General features: G+C 48.4%; 5 protein-coding genes across 5 annotated transcripts; 3 read left to right on the top strand and 2 right to left on the bottom strand.

Annotated features, from left to right (window-relative positions):
- Window positions 1–962: 962 nt before the first annotated feature.
- LTR64_003192 (uncharacterized protein) lies at window positions 963–1647 on the top strand (the record flags this gene model as incomplete). The annotated part of the gene is made up of 2 exons (XM_064897553.1): window positions 963–1481; window positions 1615–1647. 2 exons carry the CDS (start codon window positions 963–965, stop codon window positions 1645–1647), a joined length of 552 nt encoding a protein of 183 aa, XP_064756503.1.
- A 2047-nt stretch (window positions 1648–3694) lies between these two features.
- Window positions 3695–4210, bottom strand: LTR64_003191 (uncharacterized protein; the record flags this gene model as incomplete). Its single annotated transcript, XM_064897552.1, has 1 exon — window positions 3695–4210. The coding sequence occupies one exon, from the start codon at window positions 4208–4210 to the stop codon at window positions 3695–3697; it is 516 nt and encodes a 171-aa protein (XP_064756502.1).
- Window positions 4211–4471: 261 nt separating this feature from the next.
- VPS34 (Phosphatidylinositol (PI) 3-kinase) lies at window positions 4472–7337 on the bottom strand (the record flags this gene model as incomplete). Its single annotated transcript, XM_064897551.1, has 2 exons — window positions 4472–7217; window positions 7279–7337. The coding sequence occupies 2 exons, from the start codon at window positions 7335–7337 to the stop codon at window positions 4472–4474; spliced, it is 2805 nt and encodes a 934-aa protein (XP_064756501.1).
- Window positions 7338–7841: 504 nt separating this feature from the next.
- On the top strand, window positions 7842–9371 carry LTR64_003189 (uncharacterized protein; the record flags this gene model as incomplete). Its single annotated transcript, XM_064897550.1, has 1 exon — window positions 7842–9371. The coding sequence occupies one exon, from the start codon at window positions 7842–7844 to the stop codon at window positions 9369–9371; it is 1530 nt and encodes a 509-aa protein (XP_064756500.1).
- Window positions 9372–20797: 11426 nt separating this feature from the next.
- LTR64_003187 (uncharacterized protein) lies at window positions 20798–21763 on the top strand (the record flags this gene model as incomplete). The annotated part of the gene is made up of 2 exons (XM_064897549.1): window positions 20798–20983; window positions 21125–21763. 2 exons carry the CDS (start codon window positions 20798–20800, stop codon window positions 21761–21763), a joined length of 825 nt encoding a protein of 274 aa, XP_064756499.1.
- Window positions 21764–21793: the final 30 nt, after the last annotated feature.

Here is a 21793-nt window from a genome sequence, read left to right as displayed (position 1 = left end):
GACACTGCCGCCGACAGTTAGCTGCACTTTCTCGACTTGGAGGACGCCATTGAGGAGGCTGTCGCGTTGTCTCAGATGCGCATGCCAAGGCCTTATATGCTTCGTCAATACTCGGCGTCTGGTCTGCGAGCTGAGCTCAGCTTGAGCAACGACTTTCCACTCATTCGTCATGAGTGTTGTGCTCACAATTAAGGATTGATACGTTATGAATACCCTACAATTGGTAGGTTCAATTCACCGCCTACGTTCGCTCTATATCGCTGATAAGCGATAGACAGCCAGCCTCGGTCTCAAGCCTCATTCGGATTCTTTATGCTGACGCACAAGTTCTCTTACAACACCACAAACCAGCTTTTTGAGATGTCGTTGCGCAACGTAATGCACTCTACCGGTTTGATAGACAATCGATCGCAAGCATTCTGTTGCTCGTTTTGGTGCTTACCTGTTGATGCCACCGTTCGCGATGTACTCGAGGCAGGCCAACTCAGTATCAATCCGTTCGTTTCAATACTACTGCAGCCCCGGAAGCAGTGCAACGAGTGGGGTTGCCACGGTACTTTGACATTTCACTGCAACCCTCGAATCAAGGTTGACTCTGACCACCCATACAATCAGGTCGTTTACGTATGTCCTGATTTTCCCAACGCTACTGCGAGGACTTAAGCGGCAGCGGTGATTGCGCTCTTAAGAGTTTTAAATCCGGTATTTGCTCCTCCTAAGATCTTCTTAGCTGAATCTCTCACCTTCACGTGGGTCTGTTGCTCCTCTGTGATGGCACCGACACGGTATCTTGTTTGATCACGGATGCCGCAATATCCTGTCACGAGCCGCGTACATATAACCTGGTCAGATCCATGATCTTGACCGAAGCCTCATCTTCTGCAAACCGCACAATCTATCTATCTATTTATCCTGATGAGACGACAATACATACATCCCTCACCCTCCCCACCATTACAATCATGCAACCTGATCCTCAGTCAGTCACTTCTGGACTGCTCCAGACAGCAACAACATATCTGAAGGTCTTCTCCGCACTCGACCCATCAGTTATTGCCCACATTCAATCCGATACCTACACCCACGACTTCGGTCCTGCTTCTACAAATTTACCGTCCCCTCTCAGCCGCAAAGAATTCAACGCCCATGTCTCGCAAATCCGCGAGGTCATGCACAGCTTCCCAGTCATCCCGAAAAAAATGTGGGCAAATCCGTCCCTACATCAAGTCGTCGTATGGGCAACGGCTATTCCTGAATTTCATGAGCATGTCAAAGACGGTGACGACGATAAGAAATGCGACGAGTGGTTTTACCAAGGCGAATATATATACGTGCTGACTATGGATCCTACTGGTGAGAAGGTCGAAAATGTCCTCGAATTTGTTGATAGTAAAGGTACGGAGCATATTAAAAGTCTCATGGCGCGGGCGTGGAAGAACAAAGGAAATGTAGATGCGGCGGGTCATGGTAAGGCTGAGCGGGTGAGTGAGTGAGTGAAGTGAAGTAGATGTCGATGTTTATGGTGGTAAAGCGCTCTGCCCCTAGACGGTTGGTACTGGTCTCGTAAATTTCTGAGCTTGGTTGAGCCTAATTCCCTGGATGTGCTGATATCAGATGCTATTTATGCAGAGTATGCAAAAGAATTGAGCATTCTACACAGTTTTGACAGAGCGCAATGCGTATAGAAGACACTTGTCATTGCGCTAGCTTCACAAGTTGTCATCTCTTGTTCATGACACTGGCGACTTATCGCCATTCATCCTGTTCAAGCATTCGCTACGTAGCTGGACTGGGAAAGAGTTTGACAAGCGTTGCCGAAGGACGTGCTGCAAGTATTCACCGACGTGAAACAGCACAGTGAATTAACGAGAGGGTCAATGGGGTGGGCGCTCTGGAAAAGAAGTTATTTTTACAATGGAAAGCAAGCACTCAACGAGGCGAGGCAGATGAGCACTGACAAACCGTTGTTGGTATGCAACCGATTTAGCACTGAAACGCCCTCATTGTGAAGTTTAGCTGCATGTAACAACTCTGTTTCGCTTTTCTATAGTATTCCGACCTTGATCCGTACAGTAATATTCAATCATGTAATTTGTTCCATTCATGGTAGTCATGACATATTTGCAACACCTCGAGCCCTGCTATTCCTCCATTTCTCTAAAGCTGCTTTCAAGCGTTTCTGTGTCTTCATGACTTCGTAAGTAACTTGTAACATCGTGATCATTCGTAAGCATAAAGCATTTCTTGTTGTTCAGTCGTCAACCTAGCCCTGATATCGTTAGTGTGTGTCCTCCACCTCAGCTTCCTGGCCCTTAGAAAGTGATCGGCTCTAGCATTGATACTTTGCTCGCGAGAGCAGCTGCCGTATCACTGTAGTGTAGCCTCAGTGAGAAGAAGAGAAGCATTCTCTTCCCTAGCTCGACTTGGAGAGGTCTGCCTGTCTCTCCATTCAGATTGAGCTTGTACGCCGGATGCGACATAGAGAAATGGCCTCCCAAAACTGCATTCATAGCTTGTAAGCAGTGCCGGGCATTGACCTTACTTTGTGCATATCCTCTCCAGCCAGGACCTGCTAGGAAGTTGACAATTTTGAGTTGCTTGACGGCCAGCAGGCCTTCGAGAAACCACGCGTTGGGCATATAAACCATAATCGAATTTGAGGTGCGAGAGCGGTTATCGACTGTCAGAGACAGCGCCCTCAACCTAGGCATGTTTCGTTGAAGTATCTGGAGCATTTGTGTTGTTACACGCCGAGCTTCAGCACCGTGAATCACGTTGTCGAAATCACTGTTGCGACAGAGGTTTAGGTGCAAGTCTTGTATCTTTGCGAAGATATCTGAGCTTCGAGGGACGAACGCAAGTGCATTATCAGTAGGTGATGTATTCGTGGAGGCCGCCGCGTGAAGCGTACCGTTGATGTAAGCATTCACGAAATCCCACCGACGTTCGAACTTTACTGCCATATTCCTGTATATAACGTCTCTTACTTCGTGGAAGAACTGCCGAGATATGCAGAGGAAGTTTGTGGGATTTCGAGCAGTAAATCGGCATGTCAGTCTGAATAGTGGTCGGGAAAAGTCGCGGGTCAATTGTACTTTCGGCTCTACTCTGTTGACCCTGACCGACGGATAGTTCTCGCCATCTACAGTGACGACGATATCATCGATAACATATCCATAAATCATCTCTCGGACTTCGAAAGGAAAATCAGTCAGAAAACTAAACGGAGATGTGAACGCTGTTGGATTGTGCCGTCTGCTGTGGACATATCTTGTCCTCGGACTTTGAATGAAAGGTGATTTGAGAGTCAGAGCACTGATTCCAGCTAGGCTGATACCTGAAGAAGGTATTGGAGGCGAATCGGAATTTTCCGCGAAGCTCTTGTAGGGAAAAGTGTGGATCGATAAGGGCCTGGTTGAGACCATATTGTTGTGCATGGTTGCAGCTCTCATCCAATCTATCAATAGATCGGATCTGGGTCTGAAGAACAAGAATCCAGAATTCGATCGCTCAACGTATCTTTCGATCAGCTGTGTAGTAAGTGAAGAATAAACCAACATCCCTTCTCTTGCGTTTCTGTGTATGTCGATTGCACAACTCGTCACTTCAATCTCAACTAGATGCCTCTTGACTTCAATGGCATAGTGACGGGTCAAGCTCATTGTGTATTTCGTAGTCGATCCTTCTGGCAAGATCACAGGTGCAGCCCGTCCTCTGTATCGTCCGCCATGTCTTCACCGAGTCGTTCTTCGAGCTGTCGTCGCAGCTCCTCGTCTGCTAGTCGTGGTTGGGATTGTGCATTTGCTGTTTGTAAACCATTGTGATTGTCGTTTGAAATCGTTGTTGCCTCCACAGAATCACCATTAAAGACAGGCTGTTTCTCTTCAGGATCTGCTTCATGCCACCTCTGGCCTCTTCTTTCCACTTCCGCCTTCAAAAGCTTGATTCGTTCATGTTGCCTTTCAATCACAACTTCGTTCTCTTTGATGGCCTCAAGACAGTCTTTGTCCCCTGCCGATCTTGTTTCAAGACTCACGCTCTCATCATCTCTGATACTGTCGGAATATTCTTGTAGAATCTTATTCGACTGTTCAAGGTGAGCAATAGAATTACCAATTTCATGTGCTTTAGAGTAGATATTCTCTGCAGGTAATTCTTCCAGCGCGCGAGCGAAACTGGCAGGTGAGATGGGTCGCGCTTCTGCTGACATTCTGGCACTATGCTTTCCGTGCCTACTGTTTGTTACATTGACCTTAGCTCAAGAGCGTTCGTAGTTGAACAGAATGTTAGGCGTTACGTCCGGGTGCCTAGTCCCGTGATTATAAGCCTAAGGCCCCGAACCTTCGGGGCACGGATCCGGAGTATCTACTTGTGCTCAACAGCAACGTGCCTACTGAACTTAGTTGCTCACAGTTTGAAAACAGTCCTTTTCTAATCACTTACTATAGTATTGAGGATACGTAGTGCCTATCTAAGCTCGCCAGTTTTGCACAAGCTCGTGCAGCCTATCTATCACTACACCAAAGACAGCATTGACACTGTCTGCTAGGACCTGATCAAGCAGTCTGACAGCCTCTTCCTCTGTAACATCAAGGTGAAACCGTTCTCTGACCTTGGCAACTGCACCACCAAATCCACCCATCTGCTCCTCTACCATACGTACATCCTGTACAGAACTTTGCACCATTAAGCTGAAGAGGTTCAGCACCAAGGGACTTGATTTGCGTAACGTGGTGAACGCTGTAAAGCAATACTGTTTGAACTGAGCATATTGCGGCGAAGTCGTACCCCCAAGACCTTCAACCATTTCCTTGCACAATTTGATTAGCGGCGCAAATGGTTTAGGATCTCTGCCGAGGATGAAGCCAAAGTCTATATGAAAGAAGTTGCCACTTGATGATAGGAGCAGGTTGTCCAAGTGTCGATCGCCGACACCTAGTATGTAAGTGATCACGCAGTATCCAGCACAAGACCTGATATATGTGTCCATGACATCTTTACGCACGCCGAGAGGACCTGATGAATCTGCATGTTCTTTCTTAAGAAATGCCAGCACTGACCCTTTGTACTGCGATGATACAGCTGAGAGAGGTGTCGAGGGTATGAACTGTATGGCACCAGCCTGTGGAGAAGTGGCCAGGATACGATATGGTGTCAATTTGAGGTCAAGATTCTCTCTAAGCAGGAGCCTATCCATGAGTGAGATGATCTGAACCACGAGCTGATCTTGTCTCAAATCGTCCCCGGTTTTGAATATGACAGAGAACCTGGGCTGTTCTGCGAGTTTCTGTGATTTGAGTGGACTCGACGGCGCATCGTCAGGCACATCTGCGGATGCTATCTTGAAGTGCAGCAGAAGAGGCGAGAGCGACGACTTGAAGACGTTAGAGTCTTCCGGAAATATACCACTGACCTCGATTGATGGATCGAGTGGCAGTGGTAGAGGTGGATCAACCTTGATCAGTTCGTTCTTGGGATCTGCCAAGTACTTTTTGAGCTTTTCAATCTTGTGTGGACGACTATCACGTCCGAACCTGATTTCCTTACTGATCTTAGATAATACTGCGACCATCTCACCCTGCCTCTTCAGCATTCTTCGCTGCTCAGGATTCTGGTTTTCGAGTTGAAGCATGAAATGATATTCGACTTTGGCAAATAATTTCCGGTTAGCAGCATTCGTATCAGGACCTCGATCGTCGCACTCGACCATCAAGAACCAATGCAGATAATTGCCAAGCTTGAAGTTTATTGCCGCTCGCTCAATCAGAAACTTTGCTAGGGACGTGTCTGGAAAGCCTTCTTCATCTTCGTCGTATCTCTCAAACTTCAGGGCCTGGACCAGCTGTAGCAGGTACAACTGAAGCTCATCGTCTTCAGCTTTGCGTAGCCTTTCGACAGCGTAACCACGGACGACTGCATTATCAAAATCCGGGCCAAGTAGCTCCAGAGCTGAGTCGATATCGATTTCCGCCCATTTTGGTATCAGGTCGTTCATCTGCTTGACCTCATGCGGGCTGTTCCAATCAGTAGCTTTTACGACTTTCGTGAGAGCTCGCTTGTCTTTGCTCAAATGTCTTCTAAACACCCACAGGGTCTCCTTTTCAGCCGTTGTGAGTTCTTGTGTTGGTCCGTAGGCAAGTATCTCGTTTAATTCATCTCTGACTTTTGCATTCGGCTTCTGATCAGCATCGAAATAGGCATTGCGATCACTTCGCACGAGTCGACGGTGCTTTTGCTCGCACGGATTCTCTTTCTGGAATTGTTCTGGATCGAACATCTTGACAACAGGATAATCCTCGTCATCCACAACCATGTTACCAGCGGCAATACCTGGACCATAGCGCACTTCTGGGGATGGTTTCGCATTTGGACCTGTGGCTGGATTTGCAGACTGGAAGTCACGCATCAGTTTTGGGGCTTCATATGAGAAGTCTTCAAACACGATTGGAAAGTCAAAGCGTGGAAGATCGATGTGAAGTGTGAATCGTTCTTCCTCGTCAAGGTCGACCTCAGCTCCATCTGTTTGATCATTAGATTCGCCGTTAGCAGCGATCGCTTTCCGACGCTCAGCTTGTCGAACGGCCGCTCCCTTCCGCGCTTTATCATCAACCTCCCTAGCCAGTCTGCCAACCTTCTGAAAAACTAGTTGATCAAGCCAGTCGTTCTGCGGGATTTCATTCATCTCGTGCTTCCTGAATAGATCTTCTAACTGCTTGAGCTCCTCTTCCTCGGGGAAGGAAGTCGGAGGCCCTTCATCTTTGCGTCGGCGCCTAGGTCGAGGAACGTGAGGAGTTGTAGAGGGATATGCCCCATCCGCACTCCTTTTCCGATATAGCTTACATTTCTGACGACCTTTTCTCAAAACTCCTTCGTCGTCGAAGAGAGTGATAGTTGTGCCGCCGAAAGGCACAGCATGATCTAGACTTCCGTTAAGAGGTAGAGGCGACAAGTCCCAGACTGTGACAGCGATTTGGGTGGTGATCGGGCAATCCTTGATAGAGACGGGTAGCTCTAACCACCTGTTCCAAGTCCTAGTGTTCTTGAAGAACATATGAGGTGTTTGGCTATGGACGCCAATAGGCTTGGATTCGGCCCATATTTGAGCCGTGACATAGAGTTCAGAGTTAGGGTTCTGTACTGATCCTATGTGTCTGATTTCAGGATGTCTCAGAAGTGTTGAAAATAGTACGGGCGTCTGTTTACCCTCTAAATGGTTGCTGTGTTGATCGTGTTAGTAGATGCAGCAGCAGATCCAATTACACAGACATCCTCACCTACATCTTGACACATACAGGAAAGTCAACCTGTTTCGATGTCGCAAAAGTGTAGGTATCCATGTCCTTGAGGTTTACTAGACCTCGTGTCTCGGAATGAGATGCGTTCCCTGACCAGCTATTTCTCTCCCCTGACTGGATTGTCCATACCAGTCGAATATCAGGTTACCCACACGAGCGAAGGTGTTTGCCTGTTTCATTTGGGGGGCCGATGACTTATGGTGTACAGACTTGCAAGTGATTGAACGCCGGCCAATCACTGAGGCGAAATGCCTAAGCTAAGTTCCTTTTAGTTAAACAAGGCTGCGTGACGTAAGCGTAAATACTGCCCGCGCAAAAGGGCAACATTAACGCGCGACGCGTCGATACTCATTCAATTTACGGGCACTGTAGAAAATGTCACTATAGCCCAGATCTAGCACACAACAGCTTCGGCTTGTCGCCTTTAAAGATTTTCAGATCCCCATCGATACCAACAGCCGACATAATAGCGCTGAGCACTATGGTTGGATCTCCGCTAACCACACCCATAACGATCTCGTAGCAAACAAATACCATGTTCTGAAGATGGCCCGATTGAACGAAAGGCAGAGCATGCTTGCGCCGCCTGCTGTCGCGCTCAACTCAGACGTTAGCAGGTCACCCTCACATCAGCCTTCGCCAACGCCTTCCGAAGTGTTTGGTTCGGACAAGGAAAACGCTGGTAGTCGTGCAACACGACCCAGTCTGGGCAAACGCAAAAGCACATCAGCAGCCATGTCGACCGCGCAACCAACACATGACGCAGGTGCGAACAAGCGAAGGCGAACCGAAGATCAATCAGCAGGCAGATCGACACAAGCCGCACGGCGCAAAGCCATTGGCGACAGTGTTGACAGCAACTTTTATGACCCAGATCAAGATGAGACTTCGAAGAGCACGACCACACAGAGATATAGACAACTACAAGCAGATGTGAACGATGCGAGGACCGAGTACCTACAACGTGATTCAAGAGGTATACAGGATGCCATAAAAAAAGCAGACGAATATATCAAAGATGTCAGACAGACATCTACAGCCGCAATCGATTCGGGACTTCTCGTCAATCTAGGAGACCTCTCGTACAAGAAGATCAGTACAATGACTCTTGGCGACTCAACTACTGCGATTGACGTGGACGATTTTCTGACAAAGTGTATATCTTACATGCAATCAGCCGACGCGAACAGCTCGGCACAGATGCCCTCGACCCAACGGAGACGAGACCGACGATGCGATGATGATGATGATGGTGACGGGGACAATCAGGACGAAGAGCATACGAATTTAAACTGGGCGCATTTAGGCCGCACACTCTGCTTTCCCGCTTCAAACCGGCCGTGTCTGTCATCCTCCCTGCTCGGGCCCTTGTCATTACAGAAAAAAGTTCGAGCACCGACACAACGTCGAGTAACACAACGTGCAAACTTAGACCCATCTCAAGCTCAGCGTCCAATACAGCTCGACGAAGCAGCACTAGATAGACAAGAGTCAGCATCATTAACAGCCTTATGCGGTTCAATCGCAACACTGCTAGCCTCTGCACAGAGGAAAGGTGAACGAGCTGTAGAGCAGCAAGCCACGCAATGGCAAGACGAGGACTATGATGCTTCCGAGGAGGAAGTGCGCCAACTGATGCGCAAGCACAAAGTCCGTGACAACGGTGGTGTGCCACTATTTGATTTCTGCATCAACCCAAAATCTTTTGGTCAATCAGTCGAGAACTTCTTTTATGTTTCATTTCTGATTAAAGAAGGCAGAGTCGGACTAGACTTTGACAGTGACGAAATGCCGACGCTGGGCATGGTCGATGCCAAAAGTTTGGAGGAGCGACAGGAAAGCGTGAGGAACCAGGCTATATTTACATTAGACTTTGACATTTGGCAGGAGCTTGTGCAAAGTTGTGGTATCACGGAGAGCATAATCCCGCATCGTGACAGGGAGATCTGGGAGGATGACGATGGCGTGCTGAGAGCTGATTTGGCTGAAGGACCGAGAGCATCGTCCGAACACGTGGACGGTACTCAGCCGCTCGAGAACGACGATGGAAATGAGGATAGCGATTTGTATGATTGAGTTTATTGATACCCTTTTGCTTGCGCTCATGTACAGTATGATACAATACAGCTGATTGATGATCGGTCACGAAAGTCTGAGACCGGCCGACTTTTTGGTTCCAATAGTGAATATATTTGGCTCACAAACGTGGACTGTCCACTGCTGTTGATTGTTTTTCTTAGGCAAGATCCGATCTCTGTCAGCGACTTACCATGCGGACGACGTCGAGGTTTGCTGTCGGGCATACTCCTGACAACCTTAGAAGTTTGTCTCGTCCTGCTTCGGCATATATTGCAACCTATGACGTGAAAATGCCTCCTTTATGTACGAGTACGTCGAGACGCCACAGTAATTAACCCCGTCATTTGCTGACAGCTCTGACCAAGTAATTGTACGAAGGGAAAGTTTCAGCAGACACTGTGTCATGAGCACATCTCCAAGGATGTTCCGTGTTGCTGCGCTGATGTTCACCGAGGTTGGTATTCGATCCAGGTCTCAGAACAGCAGCTTTGTGGCTCGATGCATATTCGATCCTTGGGTCATGCTCTGCAATCCTAATTGGTGTCCTATACGAGGTTGGCATTAGCCCAGAAACCAGGGTAGAGCTGTCTGCTGCAGCAAATTTGGAGGGATGCCCTGCCTCCAGACACTGACATGTAGTGATGGCATTTCTGTCACTGCATATGACAGGGATGAGCATGCCTGAGTCAGACGCAGCTATACCTGAGTGGTCCAGATGCCATCGTACTTGACCTGTAAAACCAACCGTAGCTGGATAAAAGCTGGTGAACGCCATGTCTCTCCAGACTAAAAGTAACGATGATAAACTCGGATCCTGAAAGCCACCGCAGTACTAGCGTATAGCGACGTTTGATCTAATTTGCGGATCATGGTCCATTTGGTGCTGTCCTACGACACAGTACTCGAGTGAATGCTGGTTGTCTTCCTGCTGCGAATGAACCTCAAGCCACGTACAAGGCAGTGCGCAACACTTTTCCGGGCACGAGTCGATGTTGGAGCGGGTCGTGCCCAGCTTGTTTGATGTGCATTTTCGGAACACGAAACAGGGATCCAGGAACACGAAACAGCTTCAGCTCGTAACTTACTGTACAATTGGCTTTGGGTTGTTGGGACTGCAGACAATCACGATGAAGTCCGTTCATACAGTAAGCACGATTTTGCTGTCTTCGCGTCTTGAACAATCACATAGACCAAACTCATCCTTCCACCAGTACGTTACCAGCTCGTCTCCACACGAAGAAATCATGCTTGTTTGCCATGCAACAAACACATTCAGTAGATAACTACGAACGTGCAACCCATGCCCGTTCAACGGGTCTAGGCACAAGCCATAGGCTATTTTGTGCCGCTCCTCCACCACAAAAGGTTTGGCTTGGCACTGTTGACGCACCTCAACGTTCGACGCTGTAATTTAAAGAGTAAAATATGACTGCAGAAGTGCAAAGCCTAACACCGAAGGCTCAGTGTGGTATTGCCACACGGTATTGCCACACCAGAGCACCATTGGTGCAGGAGACAAAAGAGCTACGTCCAGCTATGAGCATGGGCCAGCTAGATCATTTCGAAAAGAAGTGCTGAGGAGTCCAGCAATGAGAATAATGAATACCGCATTAAAGGTTTAAAGCCGAGGCGTGCAAAGGATTCAACGGTACTCATCCTCGTACCACCTCCCGACATCCCTGCCACGCACATGGCGTCATGATAACGACATTTGGTTAGTCATAGCTTCGACTGTGGAAGGAGAGAATTTCCACTAGGGCGAACGAGGCGTTCGCTCACCTCAATGGCAGTGGCTATCGGAGAAACGGGCTTGACCGATGGCCTCGTGGAGCCAACCCCGGGGTGGATAATGACCCAAATTGTGTTTTTGTACCGATACAAAGTAAGTCTCGGGTCTACTGAACGAGTATGCGCAGCATAACAAGCAGATCATCGACTCGGACGTGAAGATGTGATGAAGGTCCTCTTCACGTCTTGACCTGCTCGCTCCCTTTGTGGCTCCACGTTTGCAACCGTCGAAGTTAGAGGTCTAGTTGCTCGTGCAGTTTCAATGCCTCAGTCCGGGACCTGTCAACAGAGCCAACCACTACGCCGACTTTGAGGAGGTGTTCGTGCTGCGACACGCTAGAGTGGTAGTCCTAAAAATCAACTTCGTGAAACCGCACCAAATCATCACAAAGCACTGGCAGGAGCGTCCAGCAATATACTGCGTATTTGACTTTCAACCTACTGTACAAATGGCACCACATTCTGAGCTTTCCTGGGTGTGACATTATTTGGAGCTTTTTGACTCCGCTGAAGAACAGCAGCTTGTGAGGTTCACATATGATTCCCCTAATATGTGTGGAATGCGTTATGCTAGCTCACTGGTTGGCTGAGTTCCTGCATCTCTGAAGAAGTATATTTCTGCCACTTGTGTTGAGCACAGGAGACGGAGAGGTCACTTGAATCGGACGATGGTTTCAGTAATTGTATGTCCCGCGTACCATTCTTGCAACCCTGTCTGTTGTCTTTGCGGGGAACAGGATCGAGCTCCGTTGTAAGCTGAGAGCTGACGATCAATCATACAGGTACGGATCGAGCGAACACATGTTTGTTGAGCATATGACGTATAATTAGTGTCTTGACAACCCGCCTGGCCCGAAACGGCCTTATGCCAAGCAGGGTGAAATATCCCACTTGAAAGTAATCATCGTCAAGGACTATAATCTTAGACCTGCAGGAATCGAAATCCGAACCTACACTTTGAGGGCCATGATCCCTGTGACGCCGAGTAATAAGTATCTCTCCAGAGCACCATAGTTGCCTGAGACGAATGTTTTGACAAACGTGTCTTTCCACTGGCTCTCAAAGAGAGCCTGAATCGTTGAAGCACGACCCTGCGAAAGCCCTGCCTCGTCGTAATTAATACATACATTATATAGATACAGACCTGCGTGCTCAATACATCATTAATCGTACAATATCGTGGCGTTATCGTTCTGAGGTGTCGTCGCATAGACTCATGCTCTACCTCTTCAGGTGATACATTCCTTGATACAAGTAGGGTTGGGGCACAATCCATCGCAGGCATTGTTCGCCCAAATTCTCAAACTTTTTCCGCTTGAACGCATGCAGGCATCGCCTGGAAAACCTTAGGTGAGACGTATGTGACCAGAAAGATCTGGCCATAGTTGTAGGATATCATGCCTGACACTCCAGTTATCGAAAGTCCAACAACATTTCTCGAAGTGCTCGGTGATATGTCTGCGGCGAGTAACAGGATCATATACCACTGCCTTTGGTTTCTTGACGTCATCGGTCTCGACCCTCTTGTTCCCATGCTCTTCCATCGCCGTCCTGGGATCAAATTCCCATTGACCCCCTGGGAACAACATCGCGCCGCCAATATCACCCCATACGCCTTCCCAACGAACACTGTAGTCGTACTGGGCGAGCAATGCGAACCAGTCCATAGAGCTGTAGAGTAGGCAATTTCTTAGCATCGGTATCGGGATGAAGTTCACAGATATATCGTGAGGAGTACGCATTTGGAGCTCGGTAGGTCGGAGAACACCAGGAAGAGCAGATAAAGTTTTCGAGGATGGATCGATCAGGAAAGGCATAAATCGTGTTATACAGAGAGCTGCAGCGAGCCTAGTTTCTGCCAACATAGAGGGGAATTTTCTGACCACCTGCCTAATGTTAGTCGCTCGTTAGCATTCAGAATGCGATCAAACTCTTGACACGAGTGATAGTGTGGGGGCTAAATTTACCTCACATGCCCAATTCGGTATGTTCCACTCATCGTAAGGTATTCGATTCCTAAATAACAGCTCACAATCCATCTTGCCGTAATTATTCAACTGTTCATAAGGGACACCTGAGGAGAGCATCTTTTGACAATCATCTCTAAATTGCAAGCACATAGCATCGAGAGGTGTTTTTGGTGGTGACACTGGCAATTGCAGCGACGTTGTGCTACCAGAGTGGCCTCCAAATGCCGAAGGGGTACGAGACAGTGTGCTAGAAGCGGCTAGACACCAATCATTGGTTTGACAAGACTCTTGCTTAATGCCGTAGGTGCTGTATGTCGTCCTTGGATGGCTGTTCGTGTGTGACCATGTACCAGGTCTGCCATATTGTGTACTCTGGTTCTCTGTCAAGGCACCTGTCACCCCTACCGGGCTGCCTTCGTACAGAGGGCCGTTAGTCAAGATTGAGCTATCGTCGACGTAAATAGGCATGCTCTCGTGAGTCCCTTGGCTTTGATGTAGATTGTGACCATTGTTGAAGCTGTGGGAGTCCGCACTTGTCTCAGACGAGCCGACAATGCCGTAATGGGAAAGCGCTTGATCGTTGCTCTGCAAAACACCCCATGCTGGTGGTCTTGGCCGTTGATAAGTGACAGGATCACTCTGAAGTGGAGTCTGTGGGGAATGTACTGAAGCTTTGTCTGATGACCTTGAAGTGTTCTTTCCAGCCCGATGACTGAATAAGCCTTGAAGTCCGAGGGATACTAGATCAGTTTCATCCACTTGTAAAGTAGGTATGACACCTCGTCGTTGAAGAACGTGCAAATTCTGCTTGAGACAGGAAGCGATTTGCTGTGGCCGAGCCTCATTACGGATTAGCCGCAGAAGACCTTGTACGTCTTCATTGTCGTTGTGTTTCAAGACCTGCAGAATACCCTCTAATATATACTGTTGTCGTTCTCGCACTGCTGTAGGCTTATATGCAAGTTTCCGCCGAGTATCTAATCTCAAGTTGAAATGGCAAAACGTATCTACCTTCTGGCATGCTTCACATGGTCCAGATGGTCCAGAACACTGTGGAAGTGTAAGTGAAGAAACAAGCAGGAGATTGAGCCTCATACCTTTGTCTTCCGCTTCTTACATGCTTCACAAGCATTAGTTGTTCGTGACCCCCTCCTCTGAGCACGTGTAGGGAGAGTGCCTGACGACGAGGACGAACAAGAGCTGGACTTTTGTGACAGACGTTTCATCTTTGATATCTGTTGTAGATCGCAAATCGTAAGGATTGAGGGTTACTTGGGGGGAAAGGAAAAGAGACACGCGTAGAGAACGGATTTCGGAGGTCTCGAGAGTACGGTGCAGTAAGCAGCAAGCCGTGAATCAGCAACGGCTGGATTAAGTTTGTTCAAGGTTTCCAAGAGGTGGTTCGTCCTGCAGGGTCAACGTGCCAGCATGATAGCGCCGTTGACCGCCTGAACGTGGAATCGTCTCTTTCCCACACCAAGACCATGAAGCAGAGCCATGGATCAATACTCCGTTAGCGGTTGACCCTCCTTACTAGTTGCTCTCGAGCGGGCACTGATAGTAAGTTCCGACCGTCGAAATCTGTTGCAGGCTCCATATGTTGTCTGTAGTGCGGTCTGGTGTCAGAAGACAAACCGTATAGGTGGTAGGAAGCCACTTTGAAAGCCACTTTGCAGAGCACAAACCTTGTCACGAAGCTCGAACCGGGATTCAGGTCCCGGTCAAAGCGGGCACCGCTCAGGGTAGCGCGCTACTTGATAAGCGTTCATTGAGCTTCCGGGGTTTGTGAATCGTTCTGTGTTAATCAATCCAGATAATGGTTAGAACGATAATCATCCAATTATTGTTACACACGAGTCTGTTTTGAGTTGCATCATGTGTTTCTCTTCAGGATTGGGGATTGAACCCTCGGTAGTCTTTACAACGACTGATCAGCGGGTTGTTGGAAGTGTGTTCCGTTGTTCAAGTGGGGTCAGTCTGAGCAGAACACGCTAAGACTGCGCTATCGTGATGGAGCTCAATGCATCAGCTTGGAAAGCCAAACAACAGCTTCTAATCATGTTGAGGGTTTGTTAGTGGGTGTATGCTTGTAAGAATAGCGTTGTTGATGGTGGCGTAAACCAGCATATCTTTCCTTACCTGCAGGACAGCTCATCGTCGTGTTACAATTCAACTTGTTTTGAGGGTCCCGAGGCCTGAGTTGTCTGATTTGCGAAACGTAGTCCCTATGGTTAACCCAAGAATTGTGAAGTCATTCTCTCTGTGGTCGTCTAGCGATACCTGTTTTCATTCCAGGTATGTATTGCGGGTTGTACGTTTGATAAGACAGGTGGTTCTTCGAACCATGCAACCTTGTCAGCTTTTTCGGTTGTCTTCCGCAGCGTCCTTGTGCTCAACCCTGAATTCTAGGCATTCGGAGCTCGTTTCGTGTCGAAGAACAAACAGCTCTGCTCGGAGCTTACCGTCCTCTTGCGACGGATGCACTCCATCTAGCAAGCACTATCATAGACCATTTGCTTATGGCCTGTCCACGTACCACATCGGAGGCGGACTGTAATGCGTCGGACAGCTCAGGATCGTCACTGCGTCTTTGCAACACATAGCTAGATGACGGCGGTCTCTTCAGATTCCTACTGATTGTCTCTAGGCAGCTCGAGATATGGAGCGATACCGGACACAAGATCAGTGTTGAATGCCAACATTCATGCCTCCCTGACGAAAATCGACGTTGAGGTCGTCGCTTGTCTTGTTGTTCGTCGACGATGAAGCACTCGGCTGAAGCCTCGGCCACAGTCGTGTGCGACCTCTGTTTCTCGTCAGTGATGCATTGACCAAGCGTGTGAGCAGACGGCTACAGTTGCCCTCGACACGCATGTCTCGATGTGCTGGGCCTGGCTTATATTGCGACAACAGTCTCGATATGGTGCAACCCATGGGTGGAAGAGGTCGTCGTTCAGGCATTGAACATTTGACGACCTCGCAAGAGAGTGTAGTGTGATGTTACCACGAAGTCGTAGTGGTATATGTATGCCAGTTGGTCGATTGTGAAAGGGTTGACTGTGAAAGAGCAACGCAAAGCACAGATGTCATCTTCTGCAAGATTTGTCCCAGAGAGCGGGCATTGTGGAGATCATGCCAGATGCTAGTACCGCTCGAGTGTGTAGAGCGTCTGCCAGGATGGCAGACTCCCCAGGTCTATGCTGCAACTGGAGTAGTCGCGTTCGTGGCTGGATGGAAATGTTACGAGGATAATTCCGCATGACTCCACAATAACGCTCGAGCTTGTGTGAGAGAGGCTCCCTTTTTGCATGGTAAGGGATGAGCGGATATGATGGACAAGTATCAAGAGGATTACTCGTATGTATCTTGTTTTCCGCAAGCCTCTTCTTCTACACAACGTAAAGTAGGACTCGGCAATGTTAGACATACCACGCTGCTTCTGATACACCCAGCGTGGTTGCTCCAGTCGTCGAGTGTAAGCATCGTCATACCTTCTGATCTGAGCTACAGGCGGCCAGCCCCTAGTAGAACACCCATCGCCGAACAGAGAAGGTAGAGCGAGGCTGCCACTTTGCCGCCCCAAGACATATCATCGTCCAGTTTGCTGTCTTTGCACAAATATATACGTATCATCAGACGGTGAAAGTGTTTGTTACTATGCTTGAGTCGAGCAGCAGGACTTGCAGTGCTAGTGTTGCCATCAGCCGGACTGAATAGGACTTGTAAAGGCATATACGCTTCGTATATTGAAGGCAAGAATCAGTGGTTCTGTGGGTCCGGCTTACGAAGCGGTTGCATCTTGTAGCCAACACTATCATCTGGGTTATTGCTCGACCTGTCGACCTTGCTGGGCTGAATATGACCATGAAGCAGAGTTTCATTTGGGTGCCTCGGAACGGTTCGTCTACCTCCTCCGTTACACCTGGCGTCCTTAAGGTGGACGCTGTTCTCTCGGACGAAACTACAGGCCTCCTTCGGGGGAACTCTGTCACCAGAGACCCAGAAAGCAATGATATACACGCGGATGTACATTACAGGAACATTGACGGACCATTGAAATTCTGGTGCTTATTTTCGAGCATTTTGGTCTCTTACGTCCTCGTACGCTAAATGGGTATCTGCTCGATCATCGAACAATCAGCTAAGGTGGCAAGGTTTACTTTGACTCTTTCTTTATGAGTTCTTCGCACCCGTTCATCACATCCTATTTTCATGCCTCGAATGCTGCGTCCTGGCCATCAACGGTCTTTTTCCTGAGCTCGACGATATTTGGGCCTTTCTACGGCAGAGTCAGCGACGTTACAGGACGACGTACCATGTATCTGTTCGCGCTCTGTTCGTTCGCATTAACCACTCTGTGGTGTGGTTGTGCAAACAGCATGTTGAGTTTTATCCTGGCAAGGTGAGTCTTTTCAGAAAGTTGCGATGGGACCACTGCGTGCAAGACATGTGAACGATCCAGATGAGCACGCAAACTGACATTTCAGACTCTTCTGTGGTATAGGAGCTGGAGGTGTAAGTCTGAACGTTGTTTATGAGACGAAGGCGAAAGCTAAGATTTGCAAGGTAGCAACAATGGCCAACATCATCCTCAGCGACATAGTGCAAATTCGATATCGAGGCATATATCAATCATATTTGAACATGTGTTACGGCCTTGGCAATGGTCTCGGTAAGTTGCGACAATCCACATAACGTGGTACTGGTATAGTAACGACCATCAACAGGAGCATCTCTAGGTGGCCTCTTATGTGATAAGCTTGGCTGGCGCGCCGCCTTCTTACTGCAGGTACCTTTGATTTTGACACTGCTGGTATTCAGTGCATGGGCAACTCCAGAGCCTTTGGGTCCGTCCTTAGCAAGAGTGAAGGGAATATCAGTTGCAGCAGGACTGGCATCATTCGACTTCCTTGGTGCGCTCAGCCTGTCATCGACGGTCACAGGTTTGATTCTCGGCATAAACCTAGGAGGTAATTTGTTGCCTTGGACGCATCCAGTTGTTATCTCGTCTTTGGTCGTTTGCGTACTGGCTGGGGTGGCGCTTGTATCTGTAGAGCGACGTGCGCTGCGACCTCTGTTGCCTCTAAGATTGCTCTCCTCAGTGCCTCGTGGAAATTTGAACTGGGGCAATACACTAGGATCGATGCTATCCGCAGTCACTAATTTCAACCTACCTATATTTTTGCAAGCTGTGGAGCAGATTACTCCGACACAATCAGGCCTCCTCCTTCTATCTCCTCTAGTAGGACTTACGATTAGCAGTGTCGTCGTTGGCTTTGCTATCTCCTACTCAGGAAAGCCGAAGCCATTTGTGGCTGTTGGTGCTGTAAGCCAACTGACAGGTATTCTCGCATGTGGATTCCTTTACGAGAAGATCCCGCTGCCGGCCTTGCTGCCAATCATACCTTGGGTCAGCATCGGTCAAGGATCGTTCTTTCCAGCCTCAACCGTAGCAACGCTCGCTATGAGCAGTACCGAGGAACAAGCAATCACAGTGACTACACTGAGCTTAGTGAGATCACTGGGCAGTGTTCTCGGTGTTGCCTTTAGCAGGTAAATATCTCATTGATATGTCGTTGCTGAGCTGATACGTATCGTTTAGCTGGATTTTACAGAATGCCTTACTCGTATTTCTGGAACGGGAAGTGACTGGAACTCATCAAGAGAAACAAGAGATCATCAGCAAAGTTCGTGGATCTATTGAATCGATTGCTTTGCTTGGGGCAAAACACAAGCGAGAAGGTACGTTGGTTACCACACTAATCGAGATGTTTGCGATGAAAAGCGTTGACCATAGTCACAGTGATCGAGGCTTACGCGATCTCTCTGCGATTGACCTTTTTATGTTGTTCGCTACTCGGTATTGTGCTATGCCTGCTTGTGCTGCCTATTCGCATACCGCACATCGACAATGAGGATAGTGATAGTGCTTGCGAAACACGGACTGCGAACGAGCCATTGTTGGACGGTTGATACTGAAAGAGGTTGCGCCTGGTCTGTCTGGGCCCGGTTGAAGTGTGCGCGCAAAGTCTGTTTCCAATTTCACGAAGGTGCTTCTGTCTGAAGGCGCCCTGGATCTTGAATGACCATACCATACAATCCGAGACTCGATATTGACAACCTTGTCAAGCGAGACAGTTTCATTTGCGATCGGATAGAAAGGAGTCTCATACGTGCTTGCCAACGTTTTTAGCGAAATCGTCGCAATCGCGTGGTCAATCACTTGCTAGGTGATTACACGAGATGTGCTCGTGGTTCGACAGCGTTGATCAGAGAATAGCTTGTGGTGATTTCCGGGAAATAGACGGATACCATCCAAAGAACCAATCGGATACGAAAAGTCAATGAAGAGTTTGAGACGAATCAATCTGTACTTATACGAAGTTAACCTTTTCCTCGGAATCACTGTAAGAAGGCCCATAGGGGGAGTCTGCATGTTCTCGAATAAATCAAATGTTCTGACTGGAATGGTCAAAAGGACACCACCGTTCTCAACGCAATCCGCAAGGAGAATTTACCAGAAAGGATAATGGCGCAACGACTTTGGCTAGAATAATTCGAAGCGAGCGTTGGAACTGCCAGAAAGGGATTTTGTAAGCAAAAACAAGTTCCGGCGTCAGCGATAGTCGACATATTCCAGAGCGAAAGAGGCAGTCGTATGCCGTGAGCCAGATTTGCAGTGACATGGGTGAATACAAATCAGCAGGTCTAGACGCGCCTTTTGGAGGAACAGCAAGCGAACAGGCCCAGCACTGCGGGTCAGGATCGACTGGACAAGCCACACAGGCAGGCATCATGTGAGCTGGAAGGCTAGCCGAGAGAACATCCCTTGAAGCTAAATGTAGCCGAACAGCTGGTTGTCTTTCCTCGTTGGCGTAGGTCTGCGACAGCCTCTCAAGTGCCTTTCGGGGGGTTGACGAGCCGCACTCCTTTGCAGGCGCCACACTCATTATCTGTCATAATCCCAGGGCTGTGGGAAGAGGATCGGCTGTCGCCTCAACTTATACAGCTTTCCCTGTCGAAAACGTGTCGAACGTGTCATTTGCGTCGATTGACTTCGGGCTAGGCATAAACTCGATCTTGTACCGCAAGATAACCTCTAGCTCTTCCCCATACATGATCTTCATCGACTCGACTTTCCAATATTGCACAACGACCCTTAGCATAGCTCACTGCAACAGCTCAACAACGTCAAAGTATCAGGTAAGTCACTTGTCCTATACTAGCATAATATTTCGTGACATCCAACGGCAAGATTTCACTGCCATGTTTCTGCTCGCGACCGACCCTGTTGATCATCAGGCTTTTAGTTAGTGGCTTCGATGAATCATCTACAGTGTGGTCTGGGAGGACTGTCCGTGCACAAAATATTTGAACAGTTGTTCTAACACATTTCTCCAGCTACAAACTACGTATTTGTGCAACCAAGTGGGACGTTTCCTGACGGTCCGAACAAGGATCACGAGCGCGCCGAATACAGCTCTCAAGATCGACGACAGAGTTCCAGCACTCTTCAACGAACACGATTACCTACGCGGAAATCTTTGAACAAACTATTGCATCGAACGGTGGCAATCACAGCCTCTGATTCCTTCTTGGTGCGCCGCGCTTTCTAGCATTTACTACTGCAGGAATTGTCAAAGCTGTGTAGTGTATGGCGCCCACATGAACCAGTCATCGTTGCCAACACCGCCCTATGACGCGACAGATGCTGGATCGCACAACTTCAGAATGCCTAAGGATCCTTCTCAGAGATCGACCCCAAACACAATCAGAAACAGCCCAGTTGACACGGTACCAGAACCTAACATTGTCGACGGATCATCAACAGCTGCTGGAAAGCCTAGGAGAGTGCGTACTGGTTGCTTGACATGCCGAGAGAGACATCTCAAATGCGATGAGGGCGTGCCTGTTTGCCAGAACTGCAGAAAATCTAGTCGTCAGTGTAAACGTGGAGTTCGGCTTAACTTCATTGATACAAGATGTGAGCAGCCACCTCATCTGTTGCCTCCAGTACACGACTGGAAAGTAACCTTTGAAGATAATTCTCGCGAGATTGCTTCGGAATACGAAGGTGGCCTGCAGAGGTATTATCCGGTGGAGACACCCCGAAAACGCCGACGCTTAACACCGCCTACAGAAACAATGTATGACTATAGTCAATTGGATGCTCCGATTATACAGCAGCAACCACTACCACAACAAGGCTATCAACCTTTTGCTGAACCAGCTGCGATGTATACCCCCACTACTGGTCAGAGTTTCGATGATCCCAACCAAGTAATGCCTCAGTCATATCCAGACCATCGACAAAATTATGACCAGCAGATGATGATACATCAGGAACCAGATCCTCCGGCACCACCATTGACGCTCAAAGAAGAAGTTCTATATATGCAGGTCTTCGTTGAGGAGGTCGCGCTTTGGATGGACAGCATGGACAAAGACAAGCATTTCTCGCGAATTTTACCATTTCAAGCATTAAGAGAGCCGATGCTGAAATACGCACTACTAGCATGTGGTGTACGACATTTGACACTTATCAACTCTGCTTATCCAGAAGAACATGCCCTGACCTATTATGCCGAATCAAACAAGCTGTTGCTCAAATCATTACAGAACCCGAATTGAGATACGGTCTTGTGCGCTACGGCTGCTACA

Source organism: Lithohypha guttulata (genome assembly GCF_036872675.1).
Source record: "Lithohypha guttulata strain CCFEE 5908 chromosome Unknown scaffold_2, whole genome shotgun sequence".
Taxonomy (NCBI): Eukaryota; Fungi; Ascomycota; class Eurotiomycetes; order Chaetothyriales; family Trichomeriaceae; genus Lithohypha; species Lithohypha guttulata.
The sequence above is the reverse complement of the archived record's forward strand: the minus strand, read 5'-3'. Positions and strand labels throughout refer to the sequence as shown.